Source organism: Anser anser (genome assembly GCF_964211835.1).
Source record: "Anser anser genome assembly, chromosome: 2".
Lineage (NCBI taxonomy): Eukaryota > Metazoa > Chordata > Aves > Anseriformes > Anatidae > Anser > Anser anser.
Window position 1 is genome coordinate 129,237,658 of NC_139721.1, and position 11,410 is coordinate 129,249,067.

At 44.7% G+C, this 11,410-nt stretch overlaps 1 protein-coding gene across 5 annotated transcripts in view; it reads left to right on the forward strand.

The window, feature by feature from the left end:
- Positions 1-5,133, forward strand: part of RAPGEF5 (Rap guanine nucleotide exchange factor 5) — a 161,342-nt gene extending 156,209 nt beyond the window's left edge. For all 5 annotated transcript variants that reach the window (XM_083824523.1, XM_083824524.1, XM_083824526.1 and 2 more), the window contains one exon: positions 1,464-5,133. In XM_083824523.1, the coding sequence (XP_083680649.1) occupies positions 1,464-1,582 (119 nt within the window). In that variant the 3' untranslated portion in view covers positions 1,583-5,133. The remainder of the gene's footprint in view (positions 1-1,463) is intronic.
- Positions 5,134-11,410: the final 6,277 nt, after the last annotated feature.

Genomic DNA, 11,410 nt, shown 5'->3' on the forward strand with positions numbered 1-11,410 from the left:
AGCCAAGCAAGGAATATTATTATTGTTTATGAACTGTATCTTGTCTAGTAAGTGTCTTTCTGGATCAGAAGCTGATTAGGTTTCAAGCAAGACTAAAATTCATTTTTAATGGAAATAATGCTTTTATATCCTGAAAACAAATAATAGCACTTCCAAAATCAGGCAAGGCAGCCTGAACAAATAACACAGTTGAAGTTTTTTGTAATTTCAGGTGTTAATGAGAAATACAAATGTTTCTCAATACATGCAGCACAGCTGCTGTGATCTATTCCCTAGGACCAGAAAGGTCACTGATATATTCTGACACAGATTTATCACATTGTCCTGTCCACATTTCTGAAGTCAGATAGGTGCTCAGAAATAGCTCCTAAAAATAGCTTCCCAGGAACACCATTAGCAGCTGCATGCAGAAGCTGCTGCTTTGACATCCCATGTTACTTGCATAGCATCAAATAGCGCTCAGTAGAAATGAGTAGGACGGTTGGTTCCTGGAAAGGTTCTCATGTAGCTGGGAAGTGTGGAAAAAAGGATGATAATGAAACAAAAGAGAGGGAGGGAGCATGCAAGTTAAGCTGATTGGTTTGGGGAGTTTTAAGGGTTTTCTTCTTTAATTTATGGTAATGTTATTAAAAATTCCCTGAGGACAAGGACTGGAACAGAGCTCTTCAGCCTTCGCCGGTTTGTCAGCAGTCAGCAACAGAGGGCAATGTCTCGTTGTTTCCTCTGGCTGTCTCAGTAGCAATGGACTTAGCTTTTCCTTTCCTGCCTCTGCTGTCAATGTCACCAGCAATGCTGGAAGGTTTCACAGGCAGTGAGTTCCCAAAAACTCATGCCAAGCTTAGCAACTGTAGCAGAAAACACATGCTATTCAAGCCACCCTTGAACATGCAAGTTTTACAGCTGATTCCTCTTGCCATATAAGCTCCCATGAAAGAGCAGCAAGACTGTTATTAGGCAGAAATCAAAAGCATAACAGATGAAAACCCAGGGGCCTGCCAAAGCAGCTTTGAAGTACTTCAGCATCCGTCTGCTGCACTGTTGCCTTTCACCTGCTCCAAAGGAAATGACTGAGGGGCCTGCTGTCTTACCTATTTGTGCTGAAACTGTGTAAGAGTTACAGGCTGGATCACCCACCCACGCTTGGGGTTACCTGTTGCTCTGCCAGAGCAGCACGAGGGAGCCCTTGCACTGCCCTGGCAGGGGACATGCTGCACATGCTCCCAGCAGGAGCACATCTTCCTCTTGGGAAGTTCAGTGTCTTGCCACCCGCCTACCCCTCCTGCTACGCCTACATGCATGCTAGCTGGCTGGTGTTGTCTACTTCTTCCTTCCTCCTCCCCTTTCCTGTATCTGTTACCTCATGGGTTGCACTGAAGTGGCAAGTCCTTTGGGTCGCTGGCACGCAGAAATGAGCAGCAGGCAAGGCTCAGCTCTCTGATTCCTTCCCTTTCTCTGTCCCGTAGGCAATGAAGTTCCTTCGAAAGAGCACCACGAACTGAAGCCATACGTCCACCACCTGCATGTCATCGACAACCAGCAAGCTCTCTTCGAGCTTTCTCACAGGATAGAGCCGCGCGTGTGAGCGTACACAGCTTCGTATAACCTTGTAACTGCAGCACTTTGAATTAAGTGAATGTTTATGCCAAGCATGTTGCTTCCCTATATGAGAACAGTTTACTGAGTTTTATCAGTAGCTCACACAACATGCACAGGAAAATCGGGCAGAGCAAGCAAAGAAGCTGCTCACAGAGCTACAGGGCAAGCTTGGTGCCGTCCCCGCTCGTCACCAAGCGGAGCAGTGTTCTTTGAGCTCAAGAGCTTGGTTTCTGTGAAAATATTGTTTGGTCCAGTGTAGCTTTCAATGCAGATTCTGCCAGTATTAGAAAGGAAGCGTCGTGACACAGCAGCAAACCATTGCAGCAAGCAACATGAAGCAAGGGGGTTCGCAATTCTTCGCAGTGTGTACCTCACTAATTCAAGGTTGCCAAAAATACTGTGCAATCCAGGCAGCTCCCCTGCGTCCACTGGAGCATTTTGTTTGGGATAACTGTGGACAGCCAAGAACTGGAACATAAAAAGGCAGCACACCAGGGGAACTTCAAGAGTGTGTCACAATTTGGAGGTCAGTAAACAGTTGATACTGTAATGGTCCCTTAAGAATCTGCTTTATAAAACACACCGTAGGAGCCAATCCACTTTTGTTGCAGTTTCTGGACACAATTGTTTGTACACAGAAAATGCGTTACTTTCTTCCTTTTCATTTATCTCAGATTTAGTACTAGCTTCTGCAGCTGAAGAGTTATAGACTGTTACGGCAGGAGCTACTTTTTTTTTCAGCTTGTATTACACCCTCCTTTGTGTCAATTCAGAGGCAATGCCTAGGCTCACCTACATTCCTAACTAACCTTCTGGAAATGCTCTGTTTCAGCAGGTAAAATTTCACCTAACTTGCACAAGCTTCCAGTTCCTAAAGAATAGCACTGTACACCCTTCAGGGTACCAGTGTAACGACCTGCATACACATCAGGCTGTCAGCATTTGGGTCCCTTACTGCTTCTGTGCACCTCACATATTTTCCTTAGCCAATTTTCATGTAGTTAATAGTAGTACTTCTGGGCACATACTGAGGCAGCATTTCTAATGTCCTGTCTACAGCTGACCTAAATCTACACACCACTGTCACCATAGCTCCGGTTTTCAGCATGAAGAAGCTACACAAAATAATGTGTGCTGCTCTGCCTGGCACTCGCGTTCATACACAGACTTGCAGTAACAGTCCCTTTGCAGAGCAGGAAGGTGGATACGTTGCACCACTTTGCCCGTCTCTATCCTATGTTTTCCACATGAGGAAGATTTCCAAGAAGATACTCCTTTACTGAAATGTGGATCTACTGAAGTAGCATGCTCTTCATCATTGTGTTATCTCTGGTTTAAAGGGATTTTTAAAAAGCAGCTTTAATAAGTAGTCTGTGGGGGAAATCTGTAGAATGGATTCAGTTTTCCCGTCTGTGAAATATTGTATAGATCTATTGTAAAGGAAACAGATGTTTCAGAAATGTATTTGCTTGTACTTTGTTATTATCAAATACTATATGATTTTTTTTTTTTTTAAGAAAAAAAATCTTCTTTTTACCCAGTAAAAAGAAAGAAAAAATAAACTCTTGCTGGCCATGGAGTAAAAATTTCCTATGTTCTTCTGTAGATGTGACTGCACATACTGTAAATAAGTCTTTTGTGCAAACAGACCAAAACTGTTCAGATGAGGATACTAGCTGCAGTGGACTCCCTTTTTGCAGTGTAAGAACACAAACCATGGGTTGAATTTGCTTCTTGTTCTGTTGCAGTTCTTCCTCTGGCTCCAGCACTCCCTGAATCCCCACCCTAGTTGCATTACCTGCATTGTCTGCTGGTTTTTGAGCTCCCCCTTGTGAAATCTCATTACTACGACATTATTTTTAAGAGCCTGCATGTAGACCTGACTGCAAGCATTAGCACATATGTTATAATGTTATTCCACAAGTTGTTCTGTTGAAATCTGTGGGAGAGGGAGCATAAGAAAGTATTTGCGGTTCACTGCATTCAGCTCTGTGATAGTTTTGGTGGTTAATGCTGTTGAAGCAGCAGCAGTGCCAGAGAAGAATAAAGGAAATGGAAGAAGGGAGGGGAAAAAAATAAATATATATATATATATATAAAAGACAACTGCTCTGGCTTTGATTTTAAAGTATGCTAAAGCCAGCTTGAAGGCTCCTCACTGCCAGTTCAAACTGGCTGAAGCAAATTGTTGGGTAACGTTGTACTGGTGGGCTTCGAGCCAGCCTGAGCATTTGCTTTCTGCACCACTGTAACTTCATACTGAATCGGGTGTTGTCTGTCCCTTACAGCTGGCATGAAAACAGTTTGAAGGCACAAAGCCAGCACTAAGCATGTTATCCAAGTTCTGGCTAACTGGACTATTTTTTAAAACTTTACGAACTAGTGTTCATAGTGGCCTTTATTATTTGAATATGACTTAATGGTCTGAGGGGCCGACTTTGGTGCATCAATTTCACATTGAAAATATGGGTCTTAAAACTGTTACCTTGAAGGAAAGGCAAGTAGCCCAAATAATATGTCTAACAAACAAAAAGGCCTGTCAAAGTCTTCCTTCAACACCTAAAGTATTGCAGAGCTGGGCTTCAGACTGGCAAGCACTTTGAAGGTGTGGTGGGAGGAGAAACAAACCCTGTGAAAATGCCAGGGGCACTACATAGCCTCTCCTGGGGTCCAGCACAGGTAAAACTGTGATTTTTAAACTGTTCATCCTTGCCTAATAGCACATTTATGTTACGTGGATAAAATCCATGAATCCCGTAAGTTCAGTATATCACAGTCACACCTGAGGCTAAATATATCGCATATTTTCATGAGTAGCTAGGAGGAGTAATTAGACAAAACCACGGAAAAAGCCAGGTCACTCTGTACCTTTGGTGTGTGATTTTGCTGCATCAAATGTAGATGCTTCCATTACTTGTTTGATTCTAGCCCCATTTCAGATAGAAGTTAACTGCATTTGCATGACACTGGCAAAAAAATAAATAAAAATATATTGAAACAATAAGATACGCGGCTGTAAAATTACAAAGAAAGATGTAAATACTAAACATTTTAGCAGAGTAATATTTATTTGCATAGCCTATTTATTGTCATCTTATTACACTGTTAAGAAATACTGGGATGAAGTCAGTGAGCTGAGGTAAGAACACCTGCCTGTTATGTTCTCTCTGGGTGCCATAATGCTGTCAGCTTGCATTAAAAGTAATAAAACAGAAAACCCCAAATCAAGGTATTTACCTAACTTCTCAGGGACTACAGCTAGTAGTTATCCACCGCTATGAGACCTGGTATGTATGAAATAATCTGATTTACCAGAATCAATGTTGCCAATGTTTTCCTTTTCATATTTCATGCTTGTCTGCCTCTGTACATATTAATTGTGTTGTGTATTTATGAGAGCTAGTAAGCAATAATTTATATGTCAAAATGGCCAAGCAATACAAGGTTAAAACTTGTAGAAGCAACTGTTACATTTATCTTGCATTTTCCAGTGTTTTTTAATATTGCTTTTCAAAATATAAAAACTACCTTAATGAAGACCGGGCTCTGTGCCTTCCTGCCTATCACACATCCTTTTTATTCCTAACCAGAATATTTTACGCTCATACTTCTTCAGTTCTGCAGCCCCTCCCTGTGTTTGTGAGGTGGATGCAGTGTGGGCCTGGCTTGGGAGCCTGGCTCCATTCAGAGCCACTGGTACCTCTCTGGTTGGTGGGTCTTGCTAATGCTGATAAATAGTAGGTGTTTTCAGAAGCAGAGATTATATTAATGGGGTCTCAGCTGTTCCTTATCGTCACTGCACAGTCTAAGAGGGGCCTGGAGCCACGGTGAGAAGTCCCTGTGGGAGAGGGTAGGAGTACATCTATCTTCAAATTCCCAGGAGTCTGCTTATCAGCACTTGATCCTCTTAGTGAGGGGAGCAAATGCTCTCCCCTCGCATCATTTGTCCCTGCTGCTGCTTCTCTGGTTTCCTCTCCCTTCTCTCAGCTTGTCTGGAGTATGAAAGTCAGAGACTGTGATGAGCAGTGAGTGCTCTGTAACGCATCTGAGGCTTGTCTGCTCCTTCCATCCATTCCACTCATAAACTGTAGGAACCACTAGGCCAAACCTGGCTATTTCACACACAAATAACACTTGGTACCTATGGTGTGATGTCTGTTTGAAGTGCTTTGTAAACAGGCAATACTGCATCCTCTAAGTGGCTGAACCTTACCTAGACTTAAACTTCATCAACAAAGTGTGTGTGCCAGTGTAATAGCTGAGAAGGGTGTGTAATAATTGCAACTGGAATAATTGAAACAGTACAAGCCCAAAATGTTGACCCAGTTCTATAACAATGTTTAAAGACTTTTCCATGCTATCAGGACCACGGAGATGTGTAGGACCTGTAGGACGAGTGCCTCAGCTCCAGCTGTGCCAGAAGAGCCATAAGACGAGGCTGCTGCACTCAGCAGCTGATCTCCAAACGTGGTTCCTTCAAACCATCTTGCTGAACTATTAAGGCAAGGGATCCCTTGTTCTTGTTAACCAGAAAAGTGCTTCATTGGCAAAAACTTGTAATTTAAGCTGCCGTGGGAAGGCAGGAGGAAGCAGGTGGGGGCAGTTTGCTGGGGTGAACTGTACAAAACAGGACTTATCTGCCCTGAGGTGATTCCCTCTTCTCTGTCTAAGAAAGAGACAAGCCTGAAAAATAAACCTGAAGATTTGTTCTGTTTCACATCTCAGCAGGTTTCCCTGCCACACTGGGCACCTGCCCTGGGTCACGCTCTCTTCTGCCGTGGGGAAGGCAGCTGAGCACACACACAGCACAGCCCAAAGCAGCAGGTTAAACAACACCTCCTCGGGCTCCAGCACTCTACCTTTACACCTCCTACAGTGACCACCATGTCACGCTGACAGCACCATGCACAGGTAGCTACTGTAATACCGTGAAATACCCGTGGTTTTATCAGACCTCAGAGAATCACACAGTGCAGTTAATATATCAGTGGAGGCCTGCAGACACAGAGCAAATAAACAATCTTTGAAGCAAGGAGAGAAATATTCTCCTCCGCTTTCCCTCCAGGCTGGAGGAAGGCTGGTGGACTTCATAAGACCTTTATAAAAGTCCTGAAAGCCTAGAAAAAGTGAGCTTTGGCATGTGCCTGGCCTCGGAGGTCAGGGATGATGCAGTCTGCATGCTGGCTTTTAGCTTTCACTGTCATTTTCACTCCACCACCTCGGAGGACTGTACTGCCAGTGATTTGCAGAGGCACCATAGTTCACAAATCACCCCAGACCCTGCAATTTTGGGAACTGGCTGGGCTTCAGCATTATCTTCCATCCCTCTCCTATCCCAGGCAGACTATGGAAGGAGGGAAAGGGGCATCATCTTGAAAGCCTCAGAAAGCTTCCTTTGCTCTGAAGGGTGTTACTAACTCTTTCCTGGTCCTGCGTCTGCAGGGGGAATCCTCAAGTTAGAGGTAATTCTTGTCCTTACCATTGTTAAAAACACAGCAAGCAGAGAGATAGCATTTAAGTCCCAGGATGAATTTAATTTGGGTCTCAGGAGAGAGAAGAGCCATTCAGGAGGCCACATAAACCCAGCAGGTGAAGGGGAAGCTCTTTGTGATTGATTGCACCTGTACATCGGCCTGCTTAAGTTGTTACCTTGTAGGGAGAAGTGGAGAATGCAGGGTTTGTGTGTAAGCAGTTTGTGTGTGGACTAGCTGTGGTGTGCCATAAGGTCCTGGTGCTGTTAGTTCCTCTCCGTAAGGTTTCAGCTATCTCTGAAGGAAGGAGTCAGAGCAGTCCTGGGGGTGCTAAGAAATACTGATTCAGCAGTGATTAGAATAAAATTTAGTAGCAAAACCAAAGTTACTTGACCTTCTTTAACTTACAGAAGGTTAGAGAGGTACTTGTCTAAAATGAGTAAGAAATTAAGATTTTAATCAGAACCAAATGAGCAAAAGAACACCAAAGGACAGTCACTGTGGTAGCTTCCCTTGATCAATTTAAATGATGACTTCTGTGGGAAGATGGGATATGGACTGTACGAAGTTTGGAACAGGTTTTCTTTTTGTCTTGCACCTGAAGTCTTGCAGAAAATTGTCGAGGCTTCTAAAATTTGAGCAGGTTGGGCTCTTGTCTTGGCATCCTGCTGTTGCTCTGTCACAGGTGCAAGTCCTTTCCTCTCCACAGGAATATGGGTTTGATGGGAGCATTACTTGTCATGGGGACGTGACACTGGCAGAAGTCACCCGTTTAACCTAAGTGGTGAAGTGCCCCTTGAGAGAGGCTCCACCAGCTGTGACAGATGGCTTGAGAGCACAGAGCCATGCTTTGCTGGAGGGAATTTACCAAGAAATGTAAATAGTGATGATTCAAACCTAGGGATGACAGCGGATGATGAGCATCAAACCCCAGATCAAGCAATTCCACACTAAGTTATACAAGCTTTTAACAAATGCTTGTGAGAGCTCTCTTTTTTTGCAAGGTTTATCTTGCTTGATGAGTAATTAAACTGCTGCTGAGGCCACCTGGGCCTGATTCCTGCATAGGCTTGCTCCCACAAAGTGTGCTGTCAGTGGAGGTGGCTAGTACAGACTTCTGTTGAGGGATCTTTCCTGGCAAGAACTAGACAAGAAGCTGCCAGCACCATGTTTTATGAAAAGACAGTCAGGGTTCTTACAGGGAGCATCTTACAGGGAGCACATCATCATTTTGACCAAGGAGAGGGCTTGATTGGTGTGGTTGCTTCCAGCAAAAGCTGCTGCCAGCTTGAACAAACTTTTCCTGCAGCCAACCTGCTCATAGCTGTAGTTTCTCTTTCAAAAACTCAGATGCCATTGACATCTAGTGGTGAAATCCTGTGCCTGGAGAGCCAGTTTATTGCATTAAAACTGCCTGTGTGATCTCGAGGGACTGAAGGGCATAGTGCAGCCGTGAGAGGCTCCTCTGTCATCTGTGTGGTCCACTGGCCTCTGTTTATTAGATCTGTTGACTCAGATTCCCGTTTAAGTGGATTGATGCGATTATCTGTTCAGCCTTTTTGTGCACATTTCCCCTTGGATTTAGTTGCCAGTTTTTATGATGAGAGGGCACATTCACTTAGGACAGATGCTAACGGGAATAAAGACCTCCACCTCCTCATCTGCCAGTAGCCCCCCAAGTCAGCATCTCACCCAAAGCTGCTGGCTGTAACATGAGCATTTGGTCTGGGCTAGCTTCTCCAAACACGCCACAGAGTTGTCTGCATGCATTTGACAGAAACAAGCAAATTCCCAACCTGCTGGGTTAATAGCACAATGCTGAGTTTGTTGTTTCATGTAAGTAGTGGTTTTGTGAGCCCAAGGAGTGTTTTTGTTGTTGGTGCTGGTGGTTTTTTTGTTTGTATGTTTTTTGTTTTTGAGGAAGGTGCTGTTGTACATGTGCTCTGTTGGTGGTTGTCGGCAGCTATGTTCACCCAACCTTTGAAAAGGAGGAGGTTGAACTGTTTTGTGTAGCAGTGTTGGGCTTTGATCCCAAATACAACGTGCTGCAAACGTATCGTGCTGTGAAAGGAAAACAGGTTGCTCCTGATTTCAGATCTCTCAGGTGTCTCTGTCAGCAGGCCAGAAGGCACGGCCCTGCTGGGTTGTCCCCTGGAGCAGACATGGGGCAGTGCTGCACCTGGGGTTGTTGTTTGGGGTTGGTCTGCAATCTCTGTGCCATCATGGGTTATGTCCTCTTCATTCTGGGCACAGCACCCCAAACTCCCCATTTCTGTAGTGCCCCCATGTGCACAGCTGGGTGAGGGACTGAGCACAGCTGGGGCCAGCCAGCTGAAGCTGGCATATGGTGTTACAGGGAAGCTGCAAATATATAAGACAATGGAGCATTTGGGAATCAGTTGTGTTACGAGTTGCTGGTTGGAAGCCAGTGACTACTAAAAGGAGTAAAACTCAGAAAAGCTGAACATCTCTGCTGCTGGTCAGTGACAGCTGCAGGTTGTAGGGACTCTGGGAAAATATGAATTTCCCCCAAAATAATAACCAGATTTTGGTGTGACTTGGGGACTGGGAGCACTGCAGTTTTATCATACATTTATCATTTAGTTATGAAGAAGCACAATGCCACTGCTCCTGAGCCTGCGGGCTAAGCCAGATCATGAACCCGGGAGATGTCCTCGTCTCAAGGCAATCCTCCTCCTCTATGTAGTAACCCTCTTATTAAAAAAACACACACACAACTTGTTAACTCTATTCTACCACTAAAGCCTGCAGATCATTATGGGATCTCCCCAGGGACTAGCTGCTGTGCTGTTGTGACTGTGGTCACAGCGATTGTCACTGCTCAGCCTGGGGCGGTGACAGGGGCTGTTAATACTTGCTCTTCCCTGAGCTCAGGTGTTTGTGAGCAGCAGATAAAAGAAATGTTAATAAATCTTATTCACTTAGTGCCATTTAGAGGGATCTGAAAGCACATAAAAATGCTACCTGGCTGAAGTCCCCCAGACAGCATCAGCAGAGAGAAGTTACTGTCCCTGTTTCACACACACAGCAACTTAAGAGAGCAGCAAAAAGGCTTGGCCAAGATCTTACGGAAATCATGATCTAGGTTTAGGTTGGAAAAGATCCTTAAGATTATCACATACAACTATCAGCCTAACACTTCTAAGTACATCACGAAACCATGTCCCTAAACACCATGTCTATACACCTCTTCAACACCTCCAGGGATGGCATAGGTCTTCCCCTCGGGACTGGAAACTCAGCCAGTGTCCAGCCTGGCCAGTGAGCTTTCCACATCTGCTGCTTCTCCAAAGCCCACTTCCACTTCCCGTGGCTGGCTGATGGTTGCTCAAGTAATGTACTCTGTGACAAGCCCAAGGAAACAAGTCACTCTGAGTGTAGGAAAGCTGATGTGCATAGAGCTAGATACCACAGTCAACAACCACAGACCTGAGGGGACATTTTAGAAGCTGGAGAAAGGTGGAGCACCTTTCTCAGGCTCCTCAGAGCAACCCTTTTTAGTAGACAAAGAGCCCCTCTTCCTGGGGACTGTTTCTTCTGTTTCTCCTTGCTTGCTACAGGCATGGCCCCAGTCTTCACCCTGACACCTTTCTCAACAGGCTGCTACTAGCAGGAGTTTACTCCCTGGGCCTCCCACTCTGCCAAAACAGCAACCAGATCTTACTGGCTTGGGTTTCATTAGTATATAGTTTAATGGTTTTATTTTTTCTGTGAATATCTTTGTTAAGGGAGGTTGAAGAGAGGGTTACTTTTGTATTCCTTACATTGCAATATCTCAGGCTGAATGCCAGCAAGAGCATACTGTGACCAAAAAGCAGATAATTGGCTCTAGGAAAATCCTGTCCTGTCTTGTGCAGAGGATCGCACCATCAGATGATTGGCAGAAGAAGGAACTATAAGACTAAATTCTGCTTGAGTTTTGTTCTCCTTTATGCCAGCGATCATGTTTGTAGTAACCTGAAGTGCTTGTGGGAGCAAGAATTTGCTGCTGATACAATTGAGGGAGAAGAGGAAGCATTTTTAACCTAGTTTCTAAAGAAAAAATGTCTCATTTGCTTGCTCCGTCTTATCCCTTGTTAACTTTCTAGTACTTGAGACTCATTCATCCAAATCTGAAAGTGTAATGAAGGCTTCAGAAATAATTATGTGCCCGTGGGGAATGTGGAGGGCAGCTGGGAGAGATGCAAGGGAGTCAGGCAGGAGGGTGCAGCACCGCTCCCCAGCCCCTTGGCTCTGCGGCGGGCAGAAAGCCAGCTCATGCCCAATGCTATGTTAGCTCGTGCTTGGTGGAAATTTTGCAGGTCACAGGAATCGGTGTGTGG